General features: G+C 41.3%; 2 protein-coding genes across 3 annotated transcripts in view; both read right to left on the bottom strand.

Annotated features, from left to right (window-relative positions):
- The window catches only part of kiaa1549lb (KIAA1549-like b), a 71,743-nt gene extending 62,313 nt beyond the window's left edge, over positions 1-9,430 (bottom strand). The window contains exon 1 of the mRNA XM_088004346.1: positions 7,941-9,430. Coding sequence (XP_087860472.1) covers positions 7,941-8,172 — 232 coding nt within the window. The 5' untranslated portion in view covers positions 8,173-9,430. The remainder of the gene's footprint in view (positions 1-7,940) is intronic.
- A 92-nt stretch (positions 9,431-9,522) lies between these two features.
- The window catches only part of hipk3b (homeodomain interacting protein kinase 3b), a 41,197-nt gene continuing 34,932 nt past the window's right edge, over positions 9,523-15,787 (bottom strand). For both annotated transcript variants that reach the window (XM_014997870.2, XM_014997866.2), the window contains one exon: positions 9,523-15,378. In XM_014997870.2, the coding sequence (XP_014853356.2) occupies positions 14,908-15,378 (471 nt within the window). In that variant the 3' untranslated portion in view covers positions 9,523-14,907. The remainder of the gene's footprint in view (positions 15,379-15,787) is intronic.

Genomic DNA, 15,787 nt, shown 5'->3' on the forward strand with positions numbered 1-15,787 from the left:
CATTCCCTCCTCTAGTGGTTCAAAGGGATTTGGTTAAATGCCACGGTCCACAGAGGCGCCTGTGCTGAAATGCAAAGCAAAGCTTTTCAGTACACTTAGTGCTTCCATTTATAACGAGCACAGCTTCCTATTAAAAGCGCTCAATGACTATGTCTCTAGCCACTTGTCTCTTTTGTTTTTGGACACTAAAGATCCAAAATCTTGTCTGATCAAGCGAGAGAGAGCTTTATTTTTTATTTTTCCTTTAAATCTGCAACATCTGATTATAGGCTTAATGCTAAACAATCAAGAACTCTTCTTAGAGGTGAACCCTTTGATTTACACTTTTTAATATAAGTATTAGATTAGTATTTACTCTCAGGCACAGAGATGAAATTTATTCAGAGTCAGAAGGGCGTTTTGAAAATTAATGGGAATTATATTTAAACATAGTAGGAAAGTTCTAAATAAGAATATAAAATAAATGTAAGCCACATTAAATAGTAGTCCTAAAGTTAATATACTTATTGTGCAGAAAGTTGGGCAATTCCCAGCCCCAGTCTTTCTGCATGGAGTTTGCATGTTCTCCCTGTGCATGCGTGGGTTTTCTCCAGGTACTCTGATTTCCTCCCACAGCCCAAAAGCATGACTATGAGGTTAATTGGCCTCTCCAAATTGCCCCTAAGTGTGAGTGTGTGTGTGAATGGTTGTTTGTCTTTGTGTTGCCCTGTAACAGACTGGCGACCTGTCCAGGGTGTACCCCGCCTCTCGCCCGGAACGTTAGCTGGAGATAGGCACCAGCAATCCTCCCGACCCCATTAAGGGACAAGGGTGTAAAGACAATGGATGGATGGTGCAGAAAGTTAAGTGATTCCTGCTATTCTGCCCTTCATTATGTATCACTGAGAGAACCTGATTTGTGATGTAAGTTTTCTGAAAGCGTAAATCTATTTCAGTAAAATTTCAGAAATATTTCAGTAGTGTTAAACGTTTTAGAAAAGCACTGAGGAGTCCATTATTTGGAACCAGGAATCTCCCTAGAAAATGAGTAATCATGGAAAGTAGGCTGTGATCAGAGAGGTGTGCAAGAAAACAACCGTCACTAAGGGTGATTTCAAGTGCTCCCTTGTGGAGGTAGACTCATCAAGAAGGTTAATCTTAGCTAATGTTCTCCACCAATCAGCTCCTTACATTACGGCGGCCAGAAACACACTTTAGAGACAGTCAGACTAGGAGAAGCAAAATCCAAAACAAAATCCTAGCAAAGTCCAGATATGCCTGAAGTACAAGCATATCTGGACAGCATCCCAACTGGGATGAATGGTGGTGGTGGTATGATGCTGTGGGGATGTTTATTATTTTTTTCTGTGAGCACAGCTGAATTCAATGAGAATCTTTAAGACTTCTTACCACATAGTGCTCCAAAGCTCAGACTAAGGCAACGACTCGTCTCATCAACACTCATCTCATCTAAGCACACAGCCAAGATGACTGTGTGCTTTGGTGTATGGATGTCCTCATGTGCCCTAGTCAGAGCCTTGACTCAAATCCAATGAAGTATTTCTAGAACAATTTTAAGTCCTAAAAACACCAAAGCTCAGGATTGTGAGAAACACGACATGCCGGTGTTGATGCAAGGGTTGAGACGAGCTAACTGATACCATGACTGTTGAATGAAATATAGACGTCGCAACTGAATATTTTGTTGTCATTTATTCACCCACAAGTAGGAAGGCAATCAACCTAATTACACTTTCTTTTTTTCTGTTTTTTTTTTTTTTTTTTTTAAATCATCTTCTTAAACAACCTACACAATCGGTGCTTGGGATCTTTTGTTGTGGTTCTGTGTGCTGCTGTGTGATTAACAATGGCTCTGTGCAGAGCAGCCTGCAATATAAGCGTGTCCCAGTAAATCAGCCAGCCTGCTGCCCTTTCTCAAGCAGCAGCAGAGCCAAGCCCTTCATCTGCCATCAGCCTCCGCCAAACAGCCAGAGAAACGCAGGGAAACAAAAGGAGCGCAGAGGCTCAAAGGTACAGAGGGAGACATGGAGATAACCCGTCGCACAACGCCGATATTCCCTGATTGTACCAAACTTAATGCAAGGCAGATGGCACATGATGCTAATTAGAAGCCTTTCCTATCTTTACATCAATGTGAGATTGACCTGCTGCTTGCTTTGTTTCTTCTGTTTCCCTTTCTTGCTCTCAAGTCCCTCACAGTTCTAAACAGAAGCTGCATGTTTTTCCAACCAAAACAAATGTATCCCACAATAAAATTACACATTTAGAAAACTGTTTTAGGCACACATCTTTTTTTTTTTTTTTTTTTTTTTGAGAAAATCACGATTGGCTGTTTGTATTAACTTCTCAGCTTCACAAGTCTTCACTAAGACAAATGTTTGAGCCTCCAGTGGCTGAACCCGAACCTGTGGAGAAAAGGAAATCACACGCACAGAGAAGAATCGTTGCATACATCTCAAGACTCTCCAACAGGTTTACAAATGGCATAATTAACTGTCATTAAGTCTACAGCTGCAATAAGGCAAGACCAGCAAAAACTAACATTAAAACATCTTTTTTTTTTTTTTTTTTTTTCTTCAACATAAATGTTCTTGGGAGCCTGAAAAAGAGTAGAAACAAAAGCAACAGCATTTCTCTCCGTAAACACAAGAAAAAGGCCAAGAAGAGGCTTTAAACGGAGAAAACCCACAGAGCATGTCACGAGCCAACTAGTGCATTAATGGTCAATTCACAAGTAAGAAAAGGTAAAAAAGTGCAGTCTGATGAGAAAACAGTTTTCAGCCTTCTCTAAGGTCCATTTCAATGAGTCCCTGGGCAGGAAGTGATGACTTGCAGCAGCTTAGGGACGGCGTTTTGAATCGAGAGCTCTATGAGGTCAGTCCCCTCCAAAGCTGTCAGCACTCATAAGTAACTGTGAGGTTCTGCTCTGACATCAGAGGAGGGACAGCTTCCTCTCTGCTTCAACTCCTCCAACTATTACTGAGTCTCATTTAGCCAACTTTGAGTCTAGGACAAGTGTGTGAGCTGCAAATTAGTTTTAAGCGAGTATAATAGGGGAATTCTGTACATTGCATTGTTCTCTAAACAGTGGGTAAGGTAAAATGTGATTGTACCAAAATTGCTTTGACCTTAGAAAATTCTGATACAAGATTTGTCAAACTCTGTTGTGGTTCTCAGCACAAAACAAATGATGCGACACAAACCATTGTATGTATGTTTAGGTTGTGAAACTGTTGTGTTTTTGTGTGCCGAGCAACGTAAAGAAGGTCTGATGGGTTTTGAAAGTGTACTATGTTGCAAAAAATATTGGGTCACCCCTCCAAATGATAAAATGCAGACATTCCAAGCACTTCGGTGACCACATGGGTATAAAATCAGTTGCCTAAGTATGCAGACGGCTTCTACAAATATTTTTTGGTGAATTAATATTTTTCAGGGGCTCTGAGAAATCCACCTGTGTAATGAGTCTCATTGTGACATTTCCTTCCTACTAAATATTCCACAGTTAGTTGTTAGTGGATATTAAAACCAAAACACAAAGTGGTGGGCCACATTTAATCATAGATGGGATAATGAGGCGCATCCTGTCCGGAGGTTGCTACCTTTCTGTACAGTCAGTATCATCCAAACTCCACGTGGCCTTCTGATTAACTTGGGAACAGGGCACGGAAAACTTAATGAAATGGGTTTTCATGGCCGAGCAGCCACATCCAAGTCTTACGTCACTAAGTGCAATGCAAAGTGCCAGGTGCAGTGGTGCAAAGCATGCTGCCACTGGACTCTCGAGCAGCAGCGGAGACGTTGTTCTATGGAAAGATTAATCATGAGTCTGTCTGGCAATCCAGAGTCTGGCTTTGGCAGTGGCAAGAAGCTTGCAACTTGCCTGACTGCAACAGAGTTAAGTCAAGTCAAGGTTATTTGAACAGCACATTTCAGCAACAAGGCAGTTCAAAGTGCTTCGCATGACAAAAACATATGAACCAAGGAGCAAACATTACATTTTGTCAATGCCTTCATCAGAATCATCAAGAATCATCATCATCAAATATAATAATAAACCATCCAGCTCTCAACGAGAGAGAGGTTTTGGCCTTGAACTCAATTTTTCAGCTGTTTTGCAGTTTTCTGGAAGTTTGTTCCAGATTAGAGGAGCATGAAAACTGAATGCTGCTTCTTCATGTTTGACTCTGACTCTAGGCATGCAGAGTACACTCTGCATGCCTAGAGTATAACATGCTGCTGTATAAAAATTTTTGGACAATTTTGTAATCCTGATTTTGTGGGGGATAGTCTGTGGACTGGTCCTTTATTTTCTACATAACTGGACACCGGTACACAAAGCACAGTTAAGAAATACATCAATGAGCAACTTTGTTGTGAAATATTTGACTGGTCTGCACAAACTCCTGATTTCAATCGAACATAATGCCTTTGGGATCAAGTGGAGTTAGTGCAGGTCTTCTCATCCAACATCAGTGCCTGACCTCACACATACTTTCCTGGAAGAAGGGACAATAATTCCTATAAGCACACATCTAAACCTTGCTGGTGCTTTTATTGTTGCCAAGAGCAACCTCCAATTTAGAGAAATACTAAGAACGGGCTGTCATTAAAGTCCATTAGTGATCCAAAACTATAATCCAGAAATTCATTAACGTATCCATGCCATCACTTGGACACCATTTGTAATTTTGAATGTTTGTGAATAGTAAGCTTTGCTTTGCTGAACAGTTTTATTCTGTTCTTTCAGGGAGGCTCTTCAAGCTTTATCAGATTAGATGAGGCATGTGTAAGCTGCCACCTTCTTGTTTTTCCTCAGATGTCGGAAGAGGGTTATGTGTGCACACGAGTGTTTTATTATTATTATTATTATTGTTGTGGGGAGGGGTGTGCAATACCAGAAGGGTGGGAGGTTGGGGTTGGGGGTCAGTCTCTGCCTTAGGAAGAGGAGTACTTTTCTAGTTATACCCACTCACTGTGGTTTTACACAGCCAGACTTACAAGTGCACATACACAGACATGAAGATCAGTATGTAACTTAAATATAAGTTGCCAACATGGATCTATAATAGGCAATGCACCTATTATAGATCCATGAGGGACAAAAGCCAACAACAAAAAACCCCCAAATGAGTCAAAGTTTAATTCAAAATTTCAACTAATGGAAAGGTTTTTGTGTCTAGCATGATGGCCACTTATATATATATATATATATATATATATATATATATATATATATATATATATATATATATATATATATATATATATATATATATCTCGTCTCACTCCCAGAGGGAACAATAGCAGACATAGAGCACAGCTACAAGTACCTGGGAATACCACAAGCAAATGGCAACCTCGATGAGGTCACAAGGAAAGGAGCCACAGCCAAATACCTCCAACGAATAAGGCAAGTCCTGAGAAGCCAGCTCAATGGCAAGAACAAGATCCGTGCAATAAACAGCTATGCCTTACCAGTAATCAGATACCCTGCCGGAATAATTAGCTGGCCAATGGAAGAGATAAAGGCCACGGACGTTAAGACTCGGAAGCTGCTAACCATGCATGGAGGGTTCCACCCCAAATCCAGCACCCTGAGACTGTACACAAGCCGTAAGGAAGGAGGCAGAGGACTAGTGAGTGTGAGAGCCACTGTCCAGGATGAAACATCCAAGATCCATAAATACATCAAGGACAAAGCCTCAATGGACGATGTGCTCAGCGAATGTCTCAGACAATGGGGAACAGAGGACGAGGTGCTGGAGGAACCATCATGGGAAGACAAGCCCCTACATGGGATGTACCACCGACAAATAACTGAAGTGGCTGATATCAGGAAATCCTACCAATGGCTGGAGAAAGCTGGACTCAAGGACAGCACAGAGGCCCTCATCCTGGCCGCCCAGGAACAGGCCCTAAACACCAGAGCAATAGAGGCTCAGATCTACCACACCAGACAAGACCCAAGGTGTAGGTTGTGCAAGGAGGCCTCTGAGACAGTCCAGCACATAACAGCAGGGTGCAAGATGCTGGCAGGGAAAGCATACATGGAACGACATAACCAAGTGGCGGGCATAGTGTACAGGAACATCTGTGCCGAATATGGACTGGAAGCCCCGAGGTCAAAGTGGGGAACACCCCCAAAAAAGGTGGTGGAGAATGACCGAGCTAAGATCCTGTGGGACTTCCAGATCCAGACAGACAAGATGGTAATGGCGAACCAACCGGACATTGTGGTGGTGGATAAAGAACAGAGGAAAGCCATTGTGGTGGATGTAGCAATACCAAGTGACCACAACATCAGGAAAAAGGAGCATGAGAAACTGGAGAAATACCAGGGCCTCAGAGAGGAACTGGAGAAGGCCTGGAAGGTGAAGACCACAGTGGTGCCTGTGGTCATCGGGGCCCTCGGGGCAGTCACCCCCAAACTGGAGCAGTGGCTCAAACAGATCCCAGGAACAACATCAGACATCTCAGTCCAGAAATGTGCAGTTCTAGGCACAGCCAAGATACTGCGCAGAACCCTCAAGCTCCCAGGCCTCTGGTAGAGGACCCGAGCTCAGAGGATGAAAGAGACCACCCGCAGAGGGTGAGAAGGGAATTTTTTTTTTATATATATATATATATATATATATATATATATATAAAGGACTATTAAAAGGACTTGTGCGTACCATCACCAAATATTTAGGAGCTCAGGTGCTGCTGCACTTATGTTTAAGAATGGATGTGCTGACTGCAAAGAGGAAGACGAGAAAGCGATGGGAGGAAGAGGAAAAGGAGGAGGAGACTGTGCTACTGTAGCAGTGCATCACCAAGAGGTGAGACTACAGCCACGACACCACAGTTTGCAGCCCGGAAAAGGGTAAGAGCGCCACTGTTTGTTTAGCACCTGCAAAGGACCATCTTGTCTTGCTCTCCTTTCAGTTGTGGATGCATGCAGAGACCTTCAGGGCCATCTGTGCTAAAGTGGCAGAAAGAATTGCACGAGCAAAGTGGAACGCTGCCAAATCAGTGCACTTGCAGAGAGGACCTGTCCTTCAAAGGAAAAGACTTGCTCAAAACGTTGACGGAAGGAACGGCAGCGAAGTCGGCCCGACTTCCCTCAGCTGCCTCGCGTGCCCACTGAGGCAAACAGACCCACAATGGGCCACGAGAATGTGTGTCATTAGTGCTGTCCCAGATGCTCTGAAAACAGACTGCCCTGTAAATGCACTGCATTCCCAGAATAACTCCCTGCAGCTTGTTACAAACAACAACACTGTTTAATAACCCCTGTAGTGGAAATGTAACTTAAATGGAACTGTAACAGAAGTACAACGAGGCAGTGAAGTTGGACTCGGGGAAATGGATGAGGATGAAATGGCTATGAGTGCAGCTTGTCTACGTCTGTGTAGTGCAATCAGATCAGTGAGACAAAGAAGTTAAATGGCTGCAGGCGCAGGTGTAGGAGAGAGACAGCCAGAATCACCACAATCTGAAATACTGTGGCATGCCAGGGTCGTTAAGGTATTTTACCAGCCAATAGGTCAGTCAATGACAGCAATCAATCTTATGTCAACAGCAGCGTCTTCCAGCATATGAAAGACACATCTAGAAGGTTAAATGTCAGAAGTTTTTTTTTGTTTGTTTTTTTACCCCTTCCTTTAAAAAAAAAAAAAGAAAAGAAAGAAAACAAAAAAGATTTATCAAGCTATTCATCCAACCGCAGCTCCATCTGCACAGCCCAGGATTCATGCACCCTGCAGTGGATTACAAAACGCTGCCTGTGTAAAACAAAAGACCCATTTTCCACCCAGTGTGCTCTTTTTTTCCCCCCCATCCTGTTCACAGTGAATACCACATGCAGGGGCAGGTTTAACGCAGAAAGACGTTGGTGCAACAGATCAGCATGCGCCTCAGCGTGTTGGAGCGCATTTGCTCGGCGTTGAGCTTACCCTCTGCGGCCACAGCGCACCGGACAAGGAGTGACAGCAGAGCCAAAGACAGCAGGCAGTGTGCGAGCATCCCCGCTGCTCCGGCTCGCAAACCGCTCCTCAAACACCTCCTCCCCCTGTCTCCTCCGGCTTCCCTCCTGCGCGGTGAGCATCCATCATAGGCGTCTGCCCCGCAGGCTCCCGGTACTTCGGGATGACCCGCCCGCCCATCACTCCTCACACCGGGAGCCATATCCAGTGGACAAGTTGCTGAAGTTTCGCTCGTAAATAATGCATTGGATCAATCCACGTGTGTGAACGGGGGTGGGGGGGAAACACGGCCGTCACTGGGTCACGTCGTGTGTCCAGGGCTGGATAGAAGGACGAGGGGAAGTGGGGATACGCGACGTTGAAGGGAAATCAAGAAATGCGCCCTTATCGCTCCGCTGCGCTCAGTCCACCCATCATCGCCGTGTGGCGCAGAGTGGCGCTCTCACTTTGCCCAGGGGTTTGACATTTAGCCGCTGGAGGTGAAGTGGCTCGCTCAGACCCGCTCCTGAGGGATGACGGTCACCGAGTTGCGTGCAGACGACGTTCAGTCACCACCAAAGCGAGCACATTTCCACGGAGCTCGGCGAGTGGGTGGCTCATTTAGGTCTTCTACTCCTCTGGCCAGGCTGAAACAAAATAGCATCTGTATAGAAAGTCAAAGCTGACCTGTCTGCACGGCGCCCTCTGCTGGCTGTGTGTGTGTGTGGCTCAAACTGCCAATGCATAGGTAATTTTTGCATTACTGGACTCGTTCAGCTTTGGAAGTAAACCACACATACAAAAGCTACACTTCTGCTAAGAATGTAATTTCAAAGTTTAGCTACTGTCAACCTCATCAGACTTGATGTTCGCATAATGAGAGAAGGCATTTACAGCCGTGGTTGTTGTACCGTTTTAAGTCCACAAGATGGCGCCCTTGACTCACAAAAGACACAAGTTGATGACACTTCTAATTCTCGGGTACACATATAAACTTTTGGAATGAGTATTTTTGTACATTTTAACATTATAAATATTACTGCTGACACTTATTTGGTTGACCTTTATTTACAATTGTATATGAACATATAAAATTTATTGTACAATATTCAAATGTTACTTAATTATCAACATATGCCCATGGATAGACACATAATAAACATTAAGTCTTCTGATCTATTTAATTCCATAATTTCTATTTTTTTTTTAAAAAAAATAGCATAATATTAACACTGCAAATATTACTAACTTTGTGTTTAAAAAGTAATTTATCTCAATATTATTAAATAATCTAAAAATGTATGCAAATAGTGACCAAAACATGATTTGAGTGTACCTCACAGAAATTAAATTAAATCCTAATTGAATTTTAAAAATGTGCTTTATAAAACGGTGTGTTCACTATCGAAAGTTTAGTACTAAATACACATCCATGAATATTTGTTGAAACTAAATGTATAAATAAGGATGTTTAGATAATTGCTCTGTCACACAAAAACAATTCAAAACTACAAACAATTGAACAAACAAGTGAACGTGGGCGATGGAGGAAGAGTCAGGACACAGAAAGGGCTGCATCAATAGATTTTTTTTTAATTCAAAGTGAATTTTAACAATAATACACCATAAAGTCTTATTTTGACACTCACCAAAAGAGTCACCTGGAAAACCCGCTTAATGTGACAAAGTAGAGAAGGCTTGGTCACACCTAAATCACTGAGAACTAGAGAGGAAACACTATCGCAAACTGTATAAGAGACATCACATCCATAGAGTTAGTTTTCCCAGTCCTCATACTGTAAATATTGCACAGTGCAATTGCTACATGGCAAACTAGTGTAGCACAAAATCAAAAAGATAAAATAAAATAATAAAAAAACAAAAAGCAAACAAAACATAAAAACAAAGCCACAAAAAATCTACAGGTATTAAAACAGTAACAGTTCAGATTTCATAATAAAGTCTAATTGAAGAGCGATCTAAACAGGTGATTCCATAACTTGCAGTGTGAATTAACTCTGAAATTGAGAGAGATGACCAGAAGACTGAAAAGAAGAACTTGGGAAAAGCAATCCTTGTTCAATCAAATCAAAGAGTTACATACTAGCACATTTAGATCAATAACAGACCCTGAAGTAAAAGTTCGAAAGGACGATAATGTCATAATCAAAATCAGTAATTTCAACAACTGGGCATTTTACAGACAGCTGTGTTATCTGCTAAACGTGACCACAATCCTCCAAAAATCCATGAACAAACATTTCAATCAATTAAAATAAAACGGAAACGAGTGTAAAGATTTCTCTCCTCTTGCATCCATGGCGTTGTGTGACAAAATACGGGAGAGTCGATGCAGGCGCGTTGCTGGTGAATAAGCTTCGAGGGAGTCAAAAACACAGATTACATTTCACATGCTTATTATTGGGGACCTATCTCAAGCGCTAATGTATCTAGTTCATGCCTCATCATCACAATATTTCTTTCCCAAAGCGACATTTGAATGTGATCAGTAAAACAAACAGCTAAGAAAAAAATAAAATCTCTAAAAACACAAAGATGCATCAGGGTCGTTGTTTGAATGTAGAGAGCAGTTTCCATCTGGAGCACGAAATCAACAACAAGACGAAAACAAAAAAAAAAATAAAAATTTTGCTTCTTTGATTTTAAAAGACCAGTGTTGTCAGCTGTGCTCTAGTTGCTCCAACTTAGCCTCAATCTGCATGACAGAAGACAAAAGTGAAGCGAAGAGTGCATGTGTTCATGCAAGGTAATGTAAAGCGTGGAGATTATCTAAGAACACTTTGTGGTGCAGCGACCGCACAATGGAAAGTATTGCATCTGCTGTTCAGCCAGAGTGACTATCTGAAGATCACCATGCATCATATCATTCAAAGTCTAACTGTGGGATTTTGTTTTGTTTTTTTATCAGCCTGTTGTCACCACAGAGGCTTTTTTTTTTCGTGGACTATCTGAGAGAGGAGGATCAGGAGTCAAATTCTCTGGCACGACTCTATGACAAAAAAAGTCCTACTTTTGAATTCGTTTCCCCTCGCTCTTTGGTAAAGCGGCCGCTAAAAGAGACTTCCTACATGATCGTGGAGTTGGATTCTTCTGCCTTCTTCGCTCGTTCGCTTTTCTGGATCTCAAGGCACATACACAGTGCTGCTTACACTGTCGCAGTTTCAGTAAAGGACACATAACAACGGCCACCGCCTCGCACTGACAAAAACTTTGATATGAGTCACTCATAAAGGGGAGAGCGATCCAAACGCAAGGCAGGTTAGAATATCCGACTGATACTCTAAGCAGATAGAACATTGAACAGATACAAAAGGTTGCAGTAAGTACTTGTAATCATTTTTGACATAAAACAAGTTGCGAAAAACTGTTTTGGAGCAAAAAGCATCGGGGGTGAATTTACGTTTCTTACTTTAATCGAACATTTCCAAGCCTCGCTAGCTGTAAGTGCTTCGCGACAAGTGTCTAATGTGAAAGGGGCACATTGGATTCGTAGTTTGTTTTTTGTTTTTTTTGGGTGTTGTTTGTTTTCTGGCATCTCACAGTGCTCCCATAACTCAGAAAAAAAAAGAAAAAAAAGAGTACTGGTAATTCACGGTGTTCGTGCAATGAGAAAGTTAAATCAATCCTGCAAGCTACAGCTTCAGATGTGTACAAAACATCGATATGAAAACATACAAAACTTAAGTTACATCGATACATCATTTATATGCAGTGACGAGCCCGAGAGGTTAATAAGGATAAAATACTGATGCTGAAAAAACACGCACCCCGAGGAACAACAAATCCAACTAATGTTCATCATCAGCAAACACAGTAGTTACAGTGACACTCCGAAAATGAATGCAAACACAGAAATCAAAACCACTTCTATTTCAGATAATTAGGGACCTATACAAAACGCTAGGTTTAAACTCAGAGAGAAATCACCTAATTTCACAGCTAGAGAAGTGGCAATCATCATATAGCAGCTTATCTATGATACATTCAAGAAAGAAATGATACGACTTGTTAATTGCCCAATAAGCTAGACAAAACATCAGCTGTTTTTTTCCTTTTTTTTTTTGTTTTGTTTTTTTTTAAATATAACTTCTTTTTTTTTTTCTTTGAACAAAACCTCATTCTACAACTACAGTATAACTGAGGTCTATGCAAACAGAATAGCTACCTTGCTCAATATATGAATTACAGTCTTTGGTGCTGCACAAGCAACGTCATTTGAAAAACAACAGACAGAAGTAAAGGGGGGGAAAAAATAAAATAAAATGCACACAACAAATTAAAACATTGGCTCCCAAAAGAGAACACACCCATGTTAAAAGGCCTGGGTTGAGTAAAATTGAACTAAAAGACAACCTGCCTGCCAAAATATCCACACCCTTAAAAGAATACGTTGTGGAAGCATCTTTGGACTCAATGTCAGTATTCAGTCTCCCTTAGTCCATCAGTATGCCACGTCTTGACTAATTGTTTTTTACTATTTATAGTTTCATCAACGTCGACACATCAGTTCTATTTAAGAGGAAACACTGCAGCCATCTGTCTTTCACTGTAGGTACAATGTTCTTTTCATCTCTTCGCTATGTTGAACATGACATTTAGAGTCACAGAAAAAAAATGGAAATGTAGTTTCATCAGACTCTACTTGACTCTGTGGCAAGATTTAGTAAAAATGCAGCCACTACTTTGAAAATTCCTGCAGCTCCTTTGGTGTTGTTTGTTAGTCTCTTGACAGACTCTCTGACCAGTTTCAGTTTCTTCTTTTCAGTAGTTTTGATAAAAAACTTCAGTTTATGTAAAGTCCTCATTGTCCTATTTATTCTCCGCCACGAAATTTCACCTCCACGATGGTGAAATTTGTCTTGGCAGTTAAAAATCCTTTCCAGGTAACGTCTCTGCAAATTAGGATGCAAGTGACCAAACAAAAGGTAAAATCCTACAAGGCAGCTGAATTTCATTTCGGGTTTGTCCGACTCACTTGGGTAAACTTAGGAAGACTGAAAATGACTGACACGGTGCTTCAACAAGGGGAATCAATTAGAGATATGCAATCAAGTTACAAGACTTTTTTTTTTTTTTTTAGCTTTCACATTTTTTCCACAATGTCAGATTAAAGATGATACACGTTCAGGGCAGTAATTCATCATAATTCATTATACTCTTGTTTTTGCACATCACAAAATCTGCCATTTGAACAGGGGTGTGTGCATTTTTTGTGGACCGCTCTAAATGAATAAAGAAAACAAGAACACAGCCTTTCATATATATATATATATATATATATATATATATATATATATATATATATATATATATATATATATATATATATCCTCCCTGACGGAATGTATAAAATAAGTAGTTGACACTGATAAGCATTAAGCCTTTAACAAATGGTATCAATGTAAAGGGGAAAAGTTAACTTTGTCACACATGCATAAACGAGAGAATTGCACACAATTACCTCACACCTTAACAAGCATCTGTACTAAATATTCTAACTCTATAATATATGTCATATATGTGTGTATATCAAATACTGCATGGTTTGCTCAGGCTAAGAATATCCCATATCGTAAAACGAATTTGCATTTGTTTTTTTGTTTTTTAAATCTTACCTAATCAAAGCCATGCCCGTCACACTTCTAAACATCTAAAAACAAAGTGAAAACACTCCAAATAAAATTAAAAAGACAAAAAAAAAGCAAAAGAAATATATAACCGACGACTATTTAGATTGTATTGCCGTTTTTAAACAGTACAAATACTGTTAGTAGTAAGAGTTTCACTAAATAGAAAGTGATTATCAAATGTTAAGCAATATCCAGTACTTGCACTTTGTACACTAGTTCATTCGGAAACAGAGGAAAAAAAAAATTAAAAATCAAACGTGTTTAAGGAAACAGCAGGCATTCGCAACAGCAAAGCATGCCGTTCTTCTTGAGAGAACAGAAAAAAGGAACTCACTACACACTGAAATATACAAAGACTCCGAAAAATAAGCACCGCTGTCCGCGATACATCACATCCATGCAGGCTATGCATGGAACATATACACGTGTGCATATATATACTCACACATAGGATGCATCGACTGATTGGAATTTCAAGTGCTGCAGTCCAGTACATTAATATTCATGTATATAGTCATATATAAGTAGTAACATTAACAACCTCAAATATGTAAGGCACTATGGCTGGGGGACAGTTATACAATGCAGCGAGTCTTGTGACACAAACAATAAGAGCAACGTCTATGCATCTTTCCGTTTACATTTTTGCTCATGCAAGACCACATGCAGCGTGATGAACAACCCTATTTTTAAATCGGATAACTGACTTGACATTGCGAACATCAAAAGACACCGAAAAGGTACAAATACTTCAAACGCAGTACAACATACACCGTGGACAACATGTGCATCTGTCGATCTAGAGCTAGAGACTGGGATGGCTTTACAAATACGGATGTGTCTTGCACACATAAGAAGGCAATGTAGAAAAATAGCTGGGACCGGGGGGTTTTTTTTCTAACTATTCAACAACACCCCAATTATTCATCTGTCTTGAGGAGTATTCGTAGAAGATCCAATGCAAAGATATATCAAATGTGCAAAACACATTAAGTGTGAGTTTAACTACTCATTCATTCCATCATTCAATCATTCATACATTATTTCCTTCTTAATTTTTGCCAGATCATCGCCACCGTTGGAACTCTTTTTTTTTCGTTTTCTTTCTTTTTTTAAAGCTTAAAAGTTCAATTACAACCGAGTCGACATGATTCAAAAAATAGCTTGTTTTCTCTGTGGTTGTGCCATGGTTTTGTTTTGTTTTTTTTATTATTATTATTAGAAATGAAAACCATGTTGTTTGTGGTTTAGGATGGGATGCTGCCCTGCTTAGCCCCCAGGCGGTAGGAAAGGTACCAGAGCCACGCTCAGATGTAGGGGTACTGGTTTAGTTTGGTGGGGCTGAGGGGGAAACTGCCATAAGCAGGCGAGGCGATGTAAGAGTGCGGGGGGAACAGGGGCTTGAACTGGCTCTGTGGATGCAAGGTGGGGGAGGGGAGCAGCCGGGGGTTGATACCCACTGCCACTTGGTGCACAATGCCTGCCGGGTGGGATATGCCATAGGTGGGCTGGAGGACGGGGCGGGAGGCGCCAGGGGAAGCCAGCAGGTGGGCCACGGGGGCCGCTGTAACCAGAGGGCCAGACGGAGGGTACGACAACAGGGTAGGCTGAGAATGCGGGTGGCCCCCAAGGTGGGGGTGGGGGCCTGTTGTGTGGTTTGGACTGCTGTGGGAAAGCGTGAAGGTGTGCCCATGCATGGTGGGAGGGATGTATGCCTGTGGTCGCCGGTTGGCAAAGTTCCCGTTCCATTCTTGGTGGCATGAAGTGAAATGCTGGACCTGAGGGAGAGAAGAACACATCTGTGCTGTAGTGCACATAATCTTGGCTTCTTTTTTTTTTATTATTATTATTATTCATGCAGACGACACTTGATAGTTTTAAATCCAAGAAGTGCTGGTATAAAAAAAAAGAGAGAGAGAGAGACAGAATGAACTGGGGCGGCCCTTTGCAGAACCCAGCAGGACAAATTTCCCTGTGATCATTTTAGAAACGATTAGTGATATTTACAAAGACTGCTGTAGCTTCTGTTCAGTTTGACTTGAGCTGCTTTGTGCTTGCACATTCAAAACACTTCCAACGTACATTTCATAAAACCTTTGATCTGTCCTGCAAACAACATCGTTGTAGTGATCACAGATCGCACCGATTCCTTCCTGCTACTCATCCAGTTTCAGGATGCACTGGTTG

This window comes from Poecilia mexicana, unplaced genomic scaffold (assembly GCF_051168715.1).
Source record: "Poecilia mexicana isolate PSO_F unplaced genomic scaffold, ASM5116871v1 scaffold_3, whole genome shotgun sequence".
Taxonomy (NCBI): Eukaryota; Metazoa; Chordata; class Actinopteri; order Cyprinodontiformes; family Poeciliidae; genus Poecilia; species Poecilia mexicana.